This window comes from Numenius arquata, chromosome 5, assembly GCF_964106895.1.
Source record: "Numenius arquata chromosome 5, bNumArq3.hap1.1, whole genome shotgun sequence".
NCBI lineage: Eukaryota > Metazoa > Chordata > Aves > Charadriiformes > Scolopacidae > Numenius > Numenius arquata.
Window position 1 is genome coordinate 5,448,566 of NC_133580.1, and position 18,415 is coordinate 5,466,980.

General features: G+C 49.5%; 2 protein-coding genes across 2 annotated transcripts; both read left to right on the forward strand.

Moving 5' to 3' along the window:
• Positions 1-798: 798 nt before the first annotated feature.
• LOC141464336 (nuclear pore glycoprotein p62-like) lies at positions 799-10,949 on the forward strand. The gene is made up of 12 exons (XM_074147173.1): positions 799-1,189; positions 1,979-2,358; positions 3,098-3,208; positions 3,608-3,736; positions 4,669-4,764; positions 5,885-5,993; positions 6,145-6,289; positions 6,632-6,681; positions 6,804-6,938; positions 7,603-7,714; positions 8,544-8,610; positions 10,272-10,949. The coding sequence occupies exons 1-12, from the start codon at positions 909-911 to the stop codon at positions 10,361-10,363; spliced, it is 1,707 nt and encodes a 568-aa protein (XP_074003274.1). The 5' UTR covers positions 799-908; the 3' UTR covers positions 10,364-10,949.
• A 677-nt stretch (positions 10,950-11,626) lies between these two features.
• RBM41 (RNA binding motif protein 41) lies at positions 11,627-17,267 on the forward strand. Its single transcript, XM_074147575.1, has 7 exons — positions 11,627-11,650; positions 12,549-12,665; positions 13,249-13,441; positions 14,440-14,644; positions 15,355-15,731; positions 16,313-16,460; positions 16,826-17,267. The coding sequence occupies exons 1-7, from the start codon at positions 11,643-11,645 to the stop codon at positions 16,981-16,983; spliced, it is 1,206 nt and encodes a 401-aa protein (XP_074003676.1). The 5' UTR covers positions 11,627-11,642; the 3' UTR covers positions 16,984-17,267.
• The last annotated feature ends 1,148 nt before the right edge of the window (positions 17,268-18,415 follow it).

Here is an 18,415-nt window from a genome sequence, read left to right on the forward strand (position 1 = left end):
AGCATTCCTCAATAACCTATGCAGACAAAATGAGTAAGCGATGAAGAAAGAACAAAACATTTTCTGTACTGTCTGTAAAGCACAGTGTTCCTGCTGTGTGTTCTGGAAGGGTAAAGTTACACCAGACTCTTACATGCATGACATATCTAAAATGGATCATAGTCAACCTTTCCTCTCTGTGCTCAGATCTCTCCCCTCAGGCAGGAGGTGCAATCACAGCTCAAGCCTCACAGCGACTCTTCGCTCTGGCAGACCCCCTGTCAAGGTGGGTTTGCAGCTACTGCAGGCAGGGCGAGGACAACACTGGACGCGTTGGCTCAGGCCTGGCACCGAGGGGCCAGGCAGAGCTTTTCACACAGGTTCTCTGCCCACGGCGGGCTTAGACAGCCCGGGCTCCAGGCCCAAGCTGAGGGCACCCCCTACGGGCCGCGCACCCCCTACGGCCCCGCTGTCGGGCTGCACAGCGGCTCCCACCCCGCGGTACGGGCACAGGGCCGGACCGCCCTCCCTCAGACGCACCAGGCCCGGCTGTCCGGCGGCAGAGAGCAGCCGCCCCGGCCCGCCCAAGGCCCCGGTGTCGCCGCCCGGCCCAGAGCCGCCAGAGGCCGCGTCCCCGTCACCACAGCGACGAGCCACCGCCTCCCGCCTCGCCTCGGGTAGCCAATAGGACTGGACGTTGTAGGAGCGGCGGCTGAGCCAGCCAATAGTTGTGGAGGGCGGGAAGACTCGACCGGTGGTTGGCAGGCGGGGGCGAGGGGCGGGTGCGTCGCGTGGGTGAAGTGCGTCATCTCTACGCGCGTGGCGCCTGTCGGCGGGGCTGCGGGAGTCGGGCTGCCGCCGTCCACGACCAGGCCCGTTCCCGGTGCTTCTGCCGGTGCCCGTTCCCGCAGGCCGCCGCCGCCATCGCCATGAACCAGTTCAGCTTCGGGTCGGGTGCTGCGGGCGGCGGCTTCACTTTCGGCACGCCGAAGACGGCCGCCACCACGGCCACGACGGGCTTCTCCTTCTCCACGCCCGCCGCCTCGGGGGGCTTCAGCTTCGGGGGCGCGGCCCAGACGGCGGCCAGCAGCCAGCCCGCCGGGCTCTTCTCCTTCAGCACGCCCGGCACGGCCGCGCAGCCGGCCAGCTTCAGCTTCGGGACGCCGACGACGGCCGCCGCGGCGCCGGCAGCGAGCGTGTTCCCGCTGGGGTGAGAGGGGCGTCGGGGACGGAGCGTTGTCGGGGCGGGGGGTTGGAGCCCGCTGGGGAGTGCGAGTGGGCGAGGAAGCCCTTTGGAAGGGCTTCTCCATGAGCAAACCCGTTGTTTCTGTGCCTTAGAGTTCCTGCTGCGCGGTGGCCCTTTGGGAAAGGCGTTTGGTGGGTCCCGTTATTTGTCAGCGCCGGCCTTTTCAGTTGGGTGTTAAGAATAAGCTGTTCCACACTTCTGTCTGAAATAGGGATATGGATGCTTGCAGGAAGGAATAATAAAAGTTTGTGTCTCGGCCTAAAATGTCCTTTCTGATCTGAGTCTGGAGCGCTGAGAATGTTTCTTCATCCAAGTGGGGCCGTCCTGTCCTTATGCGAGGCTGTAGGCTTTGAAGGGATTCTTCAGAAGTGCTGTTGCTGAAGCTTGCCAGATGGGAGGAGTGGGAAGGGAGCTGACATGGGGCCTCGCAGTAGCAGTTAGCTGACAAAAAATAGCCTTGTGTAGGGGAGGGAGGTGAAAAGGGTGCTGAGGAGCTGAGAGGATGAGCGACTTGACTTACACTGCTGTGGTAATTGAGGGGGAGTCAGAAACAAGAGCCTTAGGGAGGATTGCAGGTGACAGGAGCTGTGATACAGTCTTTGTCAAACCTGAAGCATTAACCTGTTCAAGTGCACACCTTTTTGAAAGGTGGTTGCTGCTGTCAGCAGGTGGTCTGTAAGAAAGCCGATTTGGTCCTTGACTGAATGTACATCTCAAGCAGACTGGCTTCTTTTCTTTTCTTCTCTTCTCTAGGACAAATACACCAAAATTAAACTTTGGTGGCAGCACGGCAACTCCGGCTACTGGAATCACAGGGGGCTTTGCGTTGGGGAGCTCTGTACCAACCAGCGCGCCCTCGAGCCAAGCAGCAGCTCCTTCTGGCTTTATGTTTGGATCTCTTGGCACCACCAGCACGACCGCTCAGTCTGGGACAACCGGAGGGTTTACTTTTTCCAGTGGTACCACAACTCAGGCTGGAACAGCCTCCTCCACCATTGGCACTGCAGCTCCGCAAGCAGCGCCCACGGGGTTGACCTTTGGAACAGCAGCTGCAGCTGCTGCCACCACCGCTGCCCCCTTAGGAGTGACAACGCAGTCAACGACCCCCTTCAGCCTTGGGGGGCAGCCTACAGGTGAGTGCCATGGGCTTGAGATGGCAGCCGCAGTCAGGAAGGCTGTGAGGAGGGAGGGCAGCTGGGGCTGGTGTGGAGGTCGTGCAGCTCCTGCTTGTGCTGGTGAGAAATGAAGCGGGTGGCTGGAATGAGAGGGTTTTCTGCTGTGCTTATGCAGGGCCTTCAGTGATGAGTAACAGTTGCTTTTGAGCCTTTGGCTTTGGAGAGTGAGGCTGAAATAATTTTGCCGATGTGTGTAGAACCGCCAGCTGGCTTTGAAGCGCTTTGAAAATGCTTTTGGATGTTTTGCTGGTGCAGAGGGAAAGGGCTCGGGGTGGTGGGGAGTGGGTGCCACAGGATGTGCCCGGCCCATGGTGCCAAACCACTGTTCCTGTCCCTGAGAGCAGGAACCGTCCTGCTCCTGCAGAGTCTGGGAAAAGTTCAGTTTGCAGCTTTTGATGTCCTTGTTGGTGACAGTGCAGGCCTCGGAGGGGAAGTCATCAGCTCTGGGGTGAGGGCGAGTCATCAGCTCTGGGGTGAGGGCGATATTCATCTGTGTTAGAATCGTTCTTGGAAGTCTTTTGTCGGTAACAATCTTGTTAGCTCTAGTTCGTTTCCTGGATATCGCAGAGTCTTTATTCTAATAGATATTAATATTTTTTCTTATGCTCTTGGGGATCCTAACTTGAACATTGCTGTGATCAGTTTCTGTGTAGTGAAAGATTCATCTTTTCTTTTTTACTTCTGCTGCTTCTTCTAGGTCTAACGTTTGGGTCATTGTCTTCAACAGCAGCCACGAGTGCCCCCGTGGCCACGCCGACCACAAGTACCAACCAGAAACCCACTCTGTCCTTTGGAACCAAACTTGGAGGTAGGAAGTGGTTTTAGGAATCTCCAGATTACTCCAGGCTCTGTGAATCTGCTTTCCTTTTGGGAAGAGTTTTCTAACCTGGAGTCTGGAAATGGGCTGGAAGCGTTTGTTACTGTGAATTTGCAATGGCATCAGTCATCTGGGCCAGTTCATACAGCCATTGGACCTAGTGTCCTCTATTTCTTATTGCATCCCACGTGCTGAATCCCACTCTGTGCTTGTTGGTGGAGCATAGTGGAAAGAAGGCAGAGGTTCAAGGGTAGGTTGGAAAAGGGATTGAGGTAAAATACAGGGGAAACAAAAAAAGTTCTTACATCCATAAGAAACAGGTGTAAATGGGCAAATGTGTATTGTATTCTCAGCATGATTGTACAAGATTGATGTTTTTTCCGTTTCTAGTAACATCCACAGCTGCTACAACTGCCGCTACCACCACAACCTCCATTCTTGGCTCAACGGGGCCTACGTTGTTTGCGTCTATAGTGAGTTCCTCAGCACCGACATCATCTACCACCACGGGCCTCTCACGTAAGTCACAACAGACAGATTTTCTCTGCTGGGGGAAGGAGTGAGCAGCATGGTTGGTGCTCCCTGTCAGTAGTGGAGCTGCTGGGCTGATTGGGGAGGATTCAAAAGGCCAGCTCTTGTTGCTTTTTGCCACCTTCCCTCTTTGTGATTTCTGCCAGACTGTCTTCAGTGGTGAGGCATGGAGGGTTTTGTTCAAACCAAAGCAGACTTCAGACTTGGGGTGGGCAGCAGCCTGGGACAGTTCTAGCTGTATGTGAATATTTTTATTTCTCTGTCTGGGTCGATTTGCCACAACTGAGCTTTCTGGTGAGGTTTAAGCTGCTGTTGTCCAGACCCCAGTGCCTTGAGTCTGCTTACGTCTGCCTTTGCCTCTAGCGATAGGTGTTGTCACTTTTTTAAGAACAGTGGCCTGTGACAGTGGAGATGCAGGGTGCTAAAAACAAGTGTTCATGCAGCCAGAGGCTTGCAAGTTCCTGTGGTAATAACTGGCAAGTTTCCTCTTCCAAAACTGTTTTTTTGGTAGGAAATAGTGCTTGTTTTCTGATAGCTTTAAGGCAGTAGCCCAGGCTTCACGACAGTCCTAACAGTTTCTTTTTCAATGAGATGCAATGAGATTTTAATGCTTCAGTTTCCTTTGATTGTGGAGATGACATAGCTACAGTAAATGTCAATGTTTACCAGAGTTAATGCAGCTATTCCTTATGTAATGCTGTCTTACTTCTACCTCTGAAAACTTAGGCAGAGCATTCTGGCTATTTTATACCTTCAGCCTGCCTTTTTTCATGTCTTGTCTGCTTGATCTGTCATGTAAAGTGATCCTCATTACTACAAATAAAGACCAGATGGAGATGAGAGAGCAATCAGGGTAGAGCTTTTCAAAAGGGCACTGTATGTAATGGATGACAGAGACTCTTTATGTTGTCTTTTTACAGTTGGTGCCCCTTCCACTGGGACGGCCAGTCTTGGAACGCTTGGGTTTGGATTAAAAGTTCCTGGAACAACAGCTGCCACAACAAGCACTGCCACTAGTAAGAACCAGATACTGAAAGCAGTTGAAGAGAAGGAAGCCTGACTTCAGTGCTCTGTAGTAGCATAAAGGGTTGTGCTGGTGTAGCAGCACAACAGTTCTAATTACTAATGCCCTCCAGTAACTGAACATAACAGTACTACTTTTTCTAATCCTCCTTTCCATCTCCCCAAATGCACAGTTACTTATGACTTCTGAGAGCCTGTCTACAGCAGAGGGACTTTGGGTGAAGGAGGGCCTGTAGGCTTTGATGTTCTAGTCTGGAGCAAGTAATGTAAATAGATTGGCTGTTCCTTCTCTAGCCTGCCTGCATAGGTGCGGAATTGCCCTAAGAGGGGAGGGAGAGGCCAAAGACTTGCAGGGAGTATTAGGGAGAGATGGTTTTTGGTTTAGTTCTGCCTTATCTGTTTCTTCCGTATTGTAAGTTTGAAAGTATGGGATTTCATTAACTTTTCTTCCAAAAGAAAAAAGCAGACACGAGCGGTATATTTCAGTGGCTGTTCTCATGTGAAAGCCTGCAATGAGTTGGCTGCTGCATAGTGTTGGGATTTAGGACGGAACATCCTTTCCTGGATGCCGTTACCCATCAGTTTTCAGTGTAAAAACATGGATGCTGCTCAGCTCTCAAGGTCTTTCTAAAGCTTGTTTCTGGAGTGACTGTGAAGAACTTGAGTTCAGTACCTAGAATTGCCATGTGACTGGCTGACAATACCATCTGATAGATGCTCTTAGCTTTGTGAAAACACAGAAATCTCATCTTCTGCGCAGATGTAGGAGAGGAACTGAGTGTGCTGGTAGTTATTAGGTCTAATATTAAAACATGAGGAGATTCAGAAGTGTGTGGGCTAATGTTGTGTTTCTTTGAATAATGCCCAGGTTAAGTGCAGGCTGACGGTTCCTTGTATTACTAGAGTTACTAGTCAGGCATTTAGAGTCCACTGCTTTTGTGTCAAGATGTGCTTCATTCCCCATCTTGACAGATGTGGGATTTGCTTTTTGTTAAAGGGACCTATGTGAACTCATACAGTGTTGTGCTTAGAAGACCATATTGGATCTGTTCTCCATTTGTTATATAGCAGATGTTTCCTCTTCTGCTGCTTGACTTGAATCTCTTCTTTCAGGCACTACTGCTGCTTCTGGCTTTGCTTTGAATCTTAAGCCGGTAACTACAACTGGTGCCATTGGAGCTGGGACTTCTACAGCTGCCATAACCACCACCACAACAACCAGGTGAGCATTTTGTTGTAACGGACTGTTTTCTGACTGGGGCAAGAGGCAGTATTAATGCTGGTGTCTGGTGGAGGAAGGGAAAAGGAGTGTTGTCATGTTTATATTTTGGTTTTTGATCTCCTTTTCTGTACTGTCTTGCCCTTCCTCTCAGTGCACCTCCAGTGATGACTTATGCCCAGCTGGAGAGTTTGATAAACAAGTGGAGTCTGGAACTGGAGGACCAAGAGAAACACTTCCTCCATCAAGCGACGCAAGTTAATGCCTGGGATCAGACTCTAATAGAGAATGGGGAGAAGGTAAGGTGACATCTGGTGTAACCTGATTGTGCTTGCTTAGGTCCTTCAGGGCCTCAAGTGTTACAGATGGAGCAAGCCATCTAGTGGGACTTCTTATGTGTTAAAAAAAAAAAAAGTATGAATTACATCTTGGTGCTTAAGACAGTTAGGGTGGAGCTTTCAAAGCCAAACCTCCCTTACTCAGTTTTCGGTCTGTAAATCTTCATGTAACTGTTTCTTGTAGAAACCCGTTTCTTGTAGAAACGGCAGCCATTTGTATGGTGCTGGCTTTCTCCATTCCACTACTCTTGTTTTATGGGTTGACTTTTGAATTGTCGTAGAATAATTGTCTTCTGTTTCCAGATTACCTCTTTACACAGAGAAGTAGAGAAAGTGAAGCTTGATCAGAAGAGGTACGAAACTATGAACACTTGAGATGATTTTGTTTCTGTTTTGCGTCTTCCTGCGTTGTGGTATGGCAGGTGTAGAGTGTCTGTAACCTCTCAGGGGAGTCGTTAACACTTTCTCTTTTCAGACTGGATCAGGAACTGGACTTCATTCTGTCACAGCAGAAAGAGCTGGAAGACTTGCTGACCCCTCTGGAGGAGTCTGTGAAGGAACAGAGCGGGACGATCTACTTGCAGCATGCAGATGAAGAACGGGAGAGGACGTAAGACACCAATCTGCTTGGACCGTGTGACGAGGACGCTCATGTGGTGGTGGTCGATGAGCATGAAGTAGAGTTGGGGTGCATCAACGGCCTGTGTCAAATATGTAATCCTGTTTTATGCACGGCCACTTAGGTTTTACGCGTTAGAAATGGGGAATGTGACTGGAACCAGTATGAAAACCTCTTTGGGTGTTGGTCTAATCAGCTGTCTGGGAAAAGTTACTAATTTTGGCATAATCTCTGACAATTAGTGATTATTTATTGACAGAATTGATGAGAGCAGAATGCATGATGTGTGGTTGAAGCATCCTTGTAAGCCTTAAGTGTTCAATCATAGCAGGGTAATGAAAAGAAGTGTTTGGTTCAAGAGCGATGAATCTTGAAGAATCAGAGAGGCTGGTGCTTTCAGTTCTGACAAAGCCTTCCAGAAATCCCTCTACACTATTGCTTGTCTGTCTCCATGTATTTATTGAGAGAGGAGGAGGGTAGGAGTTACTTTATTTGTGTGATAGAATGTCTTTCCTGGTGCTGCTCCTGTGTATCTGCCAGCCTTGGCTGAAAGGCATGGAATGAAATTCTGATTGCCCAAAGTTGGTGTGACTGGGAGCGGGTCTTGCGAAGTACACTTTAAATATTCTGGTCTGAGTTCCTATGTGTTTTGCAGCTATAAATTGGCTGAAAACATAGATGCTCAGTTGAAGCGAATGGCACAAGATCTGAAGGACATCACTGAGCACTTGAATACATCAAGAGGCCCAGCAGACACGAGTGACCCGGTAAATCCAAGCTTTATTTTTTGTGTGTTAGTAAGAGTCAAAGGATATTTAAACAGTTCGAACTTGGTGATTGTCCACCCTTGGATACTCTGCTGCTTCTAGTTAAAACGTTGGAAGGGTATTTTGTTTTGTCCTTGGCTTGTTTCTCTTCTGGTCAAACTGCATTATAACACAGCACATAGTTTTCAAAGTATCTCATTCTGTTATGAACTTGGGTTATTTGCATGTTGTCTTATTTTTGCCTGGATTAAAACTTGTTTTGGAGGCACTTCTTGATGTTGATCCATCCGCCTGCTCTACTGCTTGCGTGTTCCTTGTGGCAAATCTAAATTTTGTTCAGAACTAGCTCTGTAGATGCTTATACTTTTTCCTTGCACTGCTGTTGGATTCTCCTGGAAACAAGATCTGAATTACCAGCTCTTTCTGATATGTGTTAAATTGATCTTGATGCTCCTTGTAGCTTTACTGAGAAGCTTCTTTTAGTAAAAATTTCCCTTCAGTATTGCAGACTGAGTTTTTTCCCATTCCTTTTTACTTTTGCCACCTCAGGCCTAAGGCGATTTATGTTGCGGTGGTTCCTAGGTTTCAATTGGAATAAGCCTAATCCACAGGCATGTAGTCAAAACCAGTCTGTTTTCTTGATGGTAAGGAGAAGCACAGATTTGCTGCACAGATTTCCCCAGGAAAGTGACTGGACAGTTAGTGGAACTGTACATATGAGGAATTTGCATGCATCATGTTCCGAAGGCAGGCACAGGCAGGCTGGCTTTTACTGTTCTGATTTGTTACACTACCTAAAAACTGACTTGCACCTTCTCTTTCTGCTCAGCTTCAGCAGATCTGTAAAATTTTGAACGCCCACATGGATTCGTTGCAGTGGATTGACCAGAACTCAGGTGAGAGTGGTCTTGCAGCTTTTTGGGAACGTAAATAGAAAGCGTGTAGCCTGTGTGCAAGTGTTTCTTGAACATCAATGAATTCCTGAAGATCCCTGAGGAATCTTCTCCACCTCACCTTCAATGACACTGTCCCTTCTGTACTTGAATTCTCCTGATGTGCATTAGAGGCCTCTGCTGAGAAGTGATTCCTGGCAACTGCTAATGTTTTGCAGAAAGCACTGCTTGAAATGCCTCAGTGCAAAGCAGAGGACTCAAAAACCTTGTGCTTTGTTCTGTCAAACTATGGTTAAATATTGCAGCTTCTAAAGTGTTGTGGGGTTTCCCTTTGGAATAGGAAAATTGTTGAGGAGGGCTGTGTCTGTAACGATAACATCCTTTCCCCTGCAAAGGGAATCCCAAATCCAGGTACGATTGAACCACATGTGTTTATCTGTAGGCGCAGCAACTCTGGAGTAAGCGGAAACTTCAGAGTAGACAGCCTAAAAAACAAAACAAAAAAACAAAACAAAACAAAATAAAAACAGAAAAAAGGAACTTTTCTCCCTGGGGGTGCCTCCTTGTGAGGGACTCGAGAATTCTACCCGGGTTTGATTTGAACTGATGTCAGCAGCCACACGGGGGCACGGCAGAATAAATCAGCGCTGCTCTCACCAGCACCGAACTGCGCTGTCTGGCTGTAGCGCTGTGAACTTGCTCACAGCTGGTGTACTGCCTGGGTGAAAGCAGAAATACCACTATCTGTGTTGAAATTGTGTTCTTGGTTTAGGTCATGGTTTAATTTGGCTTTTTCTTCCAGAACATACATGTTAACTTCTGCATTCCAAACATACCTTTCGGGTGCAGCTCCTGTGGCATCAGAATTCTGACTTTACAGAATGTGTGTGAAAATAGCACCCTGTTTCCTTTAAATTTTCCTAGGAAGGAGACCTGTTTTTTTCCCTCTGTCATTCAGTACCAAAGAAATTGTCTTACCGGTTAATAATGATTCATTCTCTTTGCTGGGAAATGCACATCTAAAGAAAGAGTTGAGCTTCAGTTCACCCTCAAACAAGAAAGAAGCAATAAGGCTAAGAAGCTGCAGTTTTGATCAATCAGTGGCTTACGTATTTCCAAATCAGTGATGGGCAAAGAACAGCTGATCTGTGTTGTGGCTACAAAAGCTCTGTTGCTCTTCCGTGTGATTGCACTGTCTTTTTCTGTATTTTCAGTGAAAATCTTGTTCTGGCTGTGTTATAGACATATTTTCTTGCAGGATATAGTCTAGCAGATTGTGTGGTTGGCCTGTAATTTGCATAATTCAAAGCGAGTTTAGCAGGAGGTGGGGAAGGGAAGGTGGTTTCTGGAGCAATTGCTTTTCCTTGAGCTGCAGACCTGCGGTTCCTGTTCAGGAGGATTCCTGTTTGCTCTCTGATGCAGTGCCCTGAAACTACAACAAACTGGCATGGCAAAAAGTGTCAACAACCTGTTCCAGGGCTCTGGCGCTTCTGCCTGGTGCTCTGAATGCCTCAGAATACTTTTTAGCTAGTTGTCTTTACCTTGGAGGGTTAGCAGTGGTTCATGTTGACTGACTGTCAAAATTCAATGTTTTTCTCCTTTTGCAGGCTAACCTGTGCAGGGTTGTGTTTGAGGGTGATTGTAATGCCTTGTTTCTCCCACAGCCGTGTTGCAGAGAAAGGTAGAAGAGGTGACAAAGGTCTGTGAGAGCCGCCGCAAGGAGCAAGAGCGCAATTTTCGGTTTGCATTTGACTAAAAGACTCAATGTTTAAAGGGTTAATGCAACACCTCCTGAGAAAATAGAGGTTGGTGGGGACCTAGGTCTCCAATCATGATCTGGGTTTGTTTCTTTCCTTGCAATAAAATTTGTTGTTTGTTCCGAAGCCAGTCTTTGCAGTGACTGACTGGAATTCCCCGACTCTGGTCTGAGGGACTGCATGAAGTTTGTGCTGGAAGTAGTGTCCTTTGTCCCTGTTGTTTATAACTGCCTGCAGGCTGGTGAGATACACAGAGGCTGCCCCTGAGGGATTTAAGCTGTCTGTGGCTCCATGGCTGAGCTCTCCAGTACTTCAATGGAACCTGAAACATCTTCAGCTGGGACTTCATAAGCTGTGATTCAGGTCCTTACAGGGACAGTTTAAGGAAGAGCTGTCCCCAGCAGGAGCTGCCTGAGAGACTCGGATTCCTCCTGCCGCTGGCTGGAGTTTGTGTTTCAATTCTGTGCGCTTCCACTTGTGAAAGTGGGCCTTGTTTTCTGTACTTTTGGGCAATAAACTGCTTTTGTGCAGGTACCTGTAAGCGGAATTTGTACTCGATTAAAAAATTATTAGATGTGCCATTAGAAAAATGGTTCTTGTGTGGTGACTAGGGGTGGAGAAGCTTGTTCAGTACAAGGGTGCGGGAAAGAACACAGTGAACAAGTCTCCTGTGAAGACTTTTTTTTAAGAGACAAGAGTCTTATGTCACTGCTTTTTGATAGAAGCGTGGTTATGATGTACATTCCTATGTCTCTTTACTAGTAGCGGGAAGTGAATGACCACGTATTTAGCAGACCTGCCATAATGTTTAATTCTGCTTTGTACTTTATGCTTCTATTCAGCGAAATGCTGAAGGGGTGCAAATAATATGTAATGAGCTTTACTTTATATTTACTTTCCTCTCCCTGCACCCCATCTCCCTTCTCTTACATATTGTCCCAGGGGAAAATAAGAGAAGGGCCTGCTTCCCAGAGGAATTTCCTGGCTTTAATGGGCGTTTAATTGTGTGAGGTGCTCTTTCACTTTTTCCAGTGTCTGACTTTCATCCTCTTTAGCAGGGAGGGAGGGGAGTCTCGTAGGGTTTTCACTTGACAGCGGGGGCTATTTCACTGCCTCGATGATCTCTGGTACTAAGGATTTTATTTCGGAGGCGGTGTAGGCCGGTGTAGGCCGCAGACTCCCGGTGGCGGGTTCCCTTCCCGCCCCCCCCTCCCCCAGCACTACATCTCCCGTCGGCCCCTGCGCCCGCGGGCGCTGCTGGGAGCCGGGGCCGCCGCCATGCGCAGGTGAGCGGGGATGAGGGGATCCGCGGTGTCCCCCCTGCTCCAGGGCAGCCAGGACGGAGCCCGTGTCAGCCGTTCCTCCGGTACCTCACCGGGCACAGAGCTCCCCTGGAGCCGGCTATGCCTTGGAAAGCGGCTTTTTGGGGGGGGTCTGACGGAGGCCTCACACCCTCCTGGGGCTGCCGTGGCCCTGAAGGTGGTGGCAGGGAGAGCTGTCACCTGAAACGGCGCCGCCTGCTCTCACCCCTCGCCGGCGCTGCGTCGGCCCAAAAGGGCGCCCCAGGACTGGCGTGGGCTTCCCTCTAGCCCACGGAAAGGCCTGGCTCTCAGGTCCCCGTGGCTTGGCGCTGGGGTGCCCAGCGGCTCGGCAGAAGCCCGGGTTGTAGGACCTCTGCCTCCAAAAGAGGGGTCAGCAACCCCCCACTGCTATCCAAAAAGGTGTGCTGTCTGCGCGGTGGGGGTGGTGCCCTTCGGTCTGTCTGGGTGGAAGCAGGTGAGCCCAGGAAAGGAAAAGGGAACTTTCCATTGAGCACTGCAAAAATTCACTGCTTCTCTTCTCCCTCACAGATTTCTTTCTTGAGCCATTTGAAACTAGCAATGTCTGTTTAGATACTGATACAAAACAACTTTCCACCAATAAAAAATATGATTATATGTGACTTTTTTTTTTTTTTTAAATCTCCTTGGGGTATTTTTAATGTTCTCAAAGTAGTCCTAAATATGTTGGTTTTTCCGGCTAACATTAGTGGGAGCTTTGGTCAAGTAGTTTTTGTTCCTTGCTATGCTTTAAATACCATAAGAACAGTCGAGGAGGTAGAGAGGCTGTAGCAGTGGTGTGTTTTGAGCAGTGTTTTCCCTGTTGCCTTACTCACCACGTCCATGCTGTGCTTCTGTGCCTCAGGGTCAACAGCAGCCTGTCCAGCGATGAGCTGCTCCTGGAAGACTTGGAGACAGAAGGAGAGAGGCAGCTGAAGAGCCTCCTTCACCACCAGCTTGATACCACTGTCTCCATCGAGCAGTAAGTCCCGGTCTGGCCCCTGGTGGAGCTGCTAGAGGGGCTGGTGAGCAGAGTCTGGCCATGTCAGGGGCAGCAGCAGTGTAGCCTCACTGAGGCCTCCTCCCCAGGGGGATGTTTTGTGCAGGCTGTTGTCTGTCAAAATAGCTGGGCAAACCCTTCCTTCTTTCCTGGGTCTCCTGGCTGGACACCCCAGCAGGAGATAAGCACTCCTTGTCTCCTGGAGCAAATGCTGGTGGAAACTTATCTTCACTGAAAATGATTGATTTGCCTGAACACAGGTGTGAGTTTCTAGGCTGGCGAGCTTGTCCCCACCAGCCTGGCCTGTGTTTGCACCTGCAGGGTGCTTGGCGTTAGTGTTGTGAGGTGCCTCCTGCCCATGTTGGGGCAGCATCCTGCTCTGTGGGATCTCGTGGGCTTGGAAAACAGTTGTGAGAACGTGGCTCAATTGTGTGTTGGAAACATGGCATCTCTGCCTTGGTGCAGTGGGACCAGGCATGGGTGGGGGAAGAGGCCAGCCCCTTCCTGTTCCCCCAGTTTCTCAGTGCTAAGTTGTTTCTGCCGTTCTGTTGCTTTTGGGTTACAGGTGCAAGTCAAAGCGGAGATGCTTCGCCCCTGCAGCTTTTTACAAGCCTTTTGGGGAAGAGGCTGCGGGAGCTTTGACCTTGTCACAGTTCCAGGCCCTTCAGGAGAGCAACAAAGAAACTGCCTCTCTCCGGGAACTGGGGCTTTCTGACTCAGAGATCCTGCTCTGGAAGAACCAGGCTTCAACAGGGAAGGTAGGTGTGCTCTGCTCTGATGTGTTCTGCTTTTAATGTGGTAGGCTGGAAGGTGCAAAACAGGACTTGGGCTACCCCTTGGCTTCCCTCTGTCTCTCGTCCTCTTTGTCTCTGTCTCTCTCACAGCAATAGCTGTGTGCAGAAGGAAGCCGACTGCGGTAATCATGGGTTTGCTTCTCTTCAGCTGAAGTCATTAATTGCTTTGGTGTTTAAATACAGACCCAGTCCTGGTGTGGCCTGCATTAAAGTTTGGGTTAGAGAGGGGTGTGCTGTTAATTTATGACTGAAAAATAATTTCAACAGTTACCAGCTGTCTTATTTGGTATGAAATCAGTTCTGGGATGTTTAGAAATAAAGATTAGCATGGAAAACACTAATCTGACAGAAAGAACCAGTGACATTAGGGTGCAGCTCGTGATAGAAGAAGAACATTTAGAGAGAAAGCTCAAGTCAGGTAGTGATGTGCAGTTTTGTATGTGGAAGCCCAGAGTGAAGGATTCCACCAAGGAAGAATCAGCGGAGACAGGGAGGACTTCAGATTGCTTTGCTGAGAGCTCCATGGGCACTGAGTGCAGGCTTCCGTTACTTTCAGCTGTTAAGTTGCAGCTTTTTTGAAAACAAAGTACTACAAATGATTTCCTGGAATTGCTTTTCCATATAAACAGCCTTTTGTGCCCCAGGGAAGCTGTGAAATGGTGAATGGAAGCCCTGTAGACGTGGGCCTGTGCAGTCAGGCGGGAAGGGAGAGGTACCCATGGGAAAGCCTATGTTAGGTTGTGCTCAGTGCAGGGAGGAAGCCTGGTTTCTTGCCTGAGGCAGAAGGGTCTGCCACAGTAATGGTTGAACCGAATTTGAGAAAAGAAGATCCACCTGCAGCTTTTTGGGGGGTGGTTTCTAGTTGCTCTCTAGGGCTGGAGGATGTGAAGTTTGACTGCTGGCCGAGCCTCTGAAAAGAAGGCACGTGCTGTATCTGAGCAAAGCTGTGCCCTGTCTTCCAGGGCTCTGGGCTTGGAGCAGCCCCGGAGGCCACGCAGGACCGACTCCATGCCATCCAAGAGAAGATGGAAGAGCGTCAGCGCATACTGGCTCTGCCCCAGAGGTTTGCTGGCAGCAAGCAGCTGAGTCGGCGGGAGATGGAGATTGAAAATGCCCTCTTTCAGGGAACAGACCGCCACTCCTTCCTCCGGGCGCTCTACCACGAAGGTTTGTGGACTCAAGTCTGTTCCTGCCTTTGCTCCAGCACAGAGAGCCAGGGTGTGTGGGAGTCCAACACATTTCTGTCTGGCCTTCTGTCCCTGAAGACATGGTTCTGTTTTGGTACTGTGTAGGAGGAGATATTTTCCTGTGTTACATGAGCAGACAGAGTGGGCTCTCTGAAGGGTTTAATATAGAGGCTTGTAAAGTCTATCTCTGTTTGGAGAGCATGGATCTCATTGACATGTCGCATGTACTGCAGACCCCAGCTTGATATGTGGAAGAGTGCTTTTGTAGAGCCCAGAGGTCTCCACCAAGCTGCATTAAGTGACATGAAGTCACATTGGAGTCCCCTACTCTGGAGATTTTCAAGACCCGCCTGGATGCAGTCCTGAGTAATGTGCTCTGGGCAATCCTGCTTTAGCAGGGTAGTTGGACTAGATGATCTCTAGAGCTCCCTTCCAACTCTGAGAATTCCGTGATTCCGTGAAGTGCCAGTATGGAGTTAGAGAACATCCTTTCTCTATTTCTCTATTTAACTGCAGTCTAACAAGGGTAAGGGGGAAACAAAAGCTCTAAATAACCTGCAGGGCCTGGTTGGTGGATGCATGGAGGCTGGGTCGGAACAGGGTTTCTCCTGTCTGTGTCTCTTCCTGCAGTCTGCATTTTCCAGGTTCTTGGTGGTAGTCATATTACCATATTTCTCTGTTGTGGATTAGATGACAGTCAGAAGAGGATAACAGATGAAAAGGACCCCATGGTTCATCTGGAGAGTGTTTACCAAGAGCTGTTGAGCAAGAAGTGTCCTGAAGAAGTCCAGCCTACCAAGAGTGAGCCATGCTTGTGCCCTTCCCTAGCCCCGCAGGGGCCTGTGGCTGAGGAGCCGTCACTTCCAGACCAGGAAGAGCAGGCAGAACAGGCAAGAAGTCCCAGTCTTCCAGCCACAAAGCCCAAGCAGTCCTCTCCAACGCTTACGATTATCAAAGAGCCTGTAGAGTTTGTCCCAGAAGAGGAGATCTGCAAGAACCGTCTCTCAGAGGAAGAACTCCGGAATATACCTAGGTTCTCATCCTACCATCCTGGGGAGCCCAACAAGGTACGTTGAGATGACCCAGGATTTATTCGGCTTCCTCAGTAGCATGCCCTGAAGCTGCTTCGGCAGGCAAAGGCTCCTCTTTGCTGTTGCCTGGAGAGACCTTGGTTGATCCTTCTGGCCAAGGGAGAGCAGCCGCCACCCTGGGAGGGAAGGGGACCTTTGGCTCTAGTGGGAAGTCACCTGGCTGGCAAAGAGCTGCGCTTCAGACCTCAGCCTTTCCTGGCTTTGGCAGGTCACTAGTCAAAGTGACCTCTCCCTGTCTGGGCCTGACCGAGACCAGCTGTGACTTGACTCAAACTGTGTTTAACTGGTAGCTGGAGCTCGTTGCTTTTTATAAATAACCGGAGCTATCAGCGCTTGGGGCAGGCAAGCGTGATGATGCTTTCAGTCCAGAGCTGCCTTTCTCTGTATACCCACCTGCTTTCCAAACTTCACCGTTGGCATGTGGCTGGAAGAAGGACTCTGAGATGGCAGAGGGGCTGAACTAATTCATACCTTTGAGCTGTGAGGACTTGGGACCAGGTTGAAAGGTGTCTGTTTGCATGGCCCAGGCTGGCTCACCCTCTCTGTCTCTGGAACAGGTGCTGTATTTGAAGAACCTGGGCTCTCGGGTGACGATGAAGGACCTAGTGTCCTTGTTTGCTCGGTTCCAGAAAGATGACAGCCCACCGATCCAGTTCCGCCTCCTGAACGGCCGGATGAGGGGTCAGGCTTTCATCACCTTCCCTGGTGAGTCGCTGCCTTTTGCCTCTCAGTTCTTCTCTCACCCACAAAAGTGCCACATCTTTCCTCAGGGCACGGGGCTGGCACCAACCCTGCTCTACGAGGAGAAGGAAGGGAGTTTGCTCCCTCTTCTTCTTATCACATCGTAGTCTTTTCCCTGAATTGGGAGTGGATTCATCAAAACAGAAGGGATGCAGGCTGTTACGTGCCGTATTTCTATTCAGCACATGATTCTGGTTGGAGAATCCTGGCGCTGCACTGTATCGTGGTGCAGGCTGGGGGTCCATGAGCCAGGAACATCTGTGTGAGCACCGCGTGTGTTGGTGCCAGAATGTGCCGTAACCTGTGCCCATTTTGGTCTCTTGTTGCAGATATTCAGTCAGCCCAGGATGCCATGCGGTTGGTGAATGGGTACAATCTGCAGGGGAAGCCACTGGTGATTGAATTTGGGAAAAGCAAGGGACGTTCGCCAGAAGCTGACTCTGCTGTCCCCTGCTCCTCTGCTGGAGACAACCCCCCTGCCACGTAAGGGATGGATAACCGGGAACCTTGTGGATTTGCACGGGCCGTTGGGACCTCCTTGGTTGTAACTGGGACAGTGAAGGGCTGTTGGGAGTTAAGACGCAGTTCCATAAATCTCAAAGTGGGAGAGAGCTGGGGACTAAGCTCTTCCTGGAGAGAGATGGGCACTGTCTTCACACTGCTGGGGTGTACTGGCTTTTTCTTCCTGTTCTCCATGTGCATCTGCCTTCGCAGCCCTTTGTGGGAAGGAGGGAGGGAGGAAGCCATGTAAATAAATGTATTTATTGTAGTATTTCCTTAGCGTGTGTTTATTCACCTTTGTCTTGCACGAGTCTTCTAGAGCCAAGTGTGCTGCGCTCTGCTGATGCAGGACTGTGCCAGTGGAGTCCAGTCCTGGCCTCTGTGCTGGGAGCTCGAGTACCTGACTGGTGCGGGGACTGGTGGGGCTGCTGCCCTGTCTGTGGTGGCAGCAGATACGTTGCTTTAGGACAAGAAAAAAGGATGTCCCTTTTCTTCCAGATACTTTGGCTGCACAGATATCTAATTACACTGGTGCTTTATGATCACAAATATGTCTTGGCTCCTCACTATTGATCCCCATAAAGCACGTGGCGTGGTTGTTCTGGTGGGGTTCAGTTGTTGTAGATGCCATGGTTTATCTGCTGACCTGTTCTAGCGCTTTTTGTGAACAAGGCAAACTGATGTCGTGTGCTTCCCACAGTATTCCAGTGCTCCTGGGAGGATAACATCTGAGCTCTTGGTGAGGGGAACCCAGGCTTTCCCAGCCAAGTTACAGTCTTCTTGCGTGTACCTGAATACAGCCATGTGGAGAAGAGAAATGTTCCCAAGAGCTGCTGTTGTTCTCCCTGCTGCCATGTCCTCCTCCAGGCTGTGTGACTCCCCTCACAACTGTCCTTCTGGTAAATGCACTTGCAACAACACACAGATATACCCAACTGGCCAAGGCTGCACTGGATCTACAAGGAGCTGATTCTGATTCAGAGCAAACTGCAAAACTGAAAGAGAAAAAGGGGCTGTGGTGTTGCTGAGCACCAGCTTTGCCCCGTCCAAGCTCTAGAGGAGCTGGTATCGCCATGGGGTGTTTCTGGGCTGTGGAGCTCTAAACAGACCACACTCTGCCCACCCTGTCCCGGTTCCCCATTTGATAGTGGCCCATCTAGAACTGAATTTGTGAAACTAGAGTCTGCTGAAGGAGAGCTTGCTCTTCTTTGATGGACCTTAGTGTTGTTTTTAGTTGTTAAGATCCCTTCAGCCCTGACTGGATGTGCTTGTTTTGGTTTTGTAAACATTTGTCTTTTAATCACAAGTAAAATCACTCGTTATCTCATTTATGATATACTCCAAGGCAGTTTTCTTTGGCCTGCTCTTGCCTGTTCTATTATCAAAGTAATATAAAAGCATATCAGAGTTTTTATTAA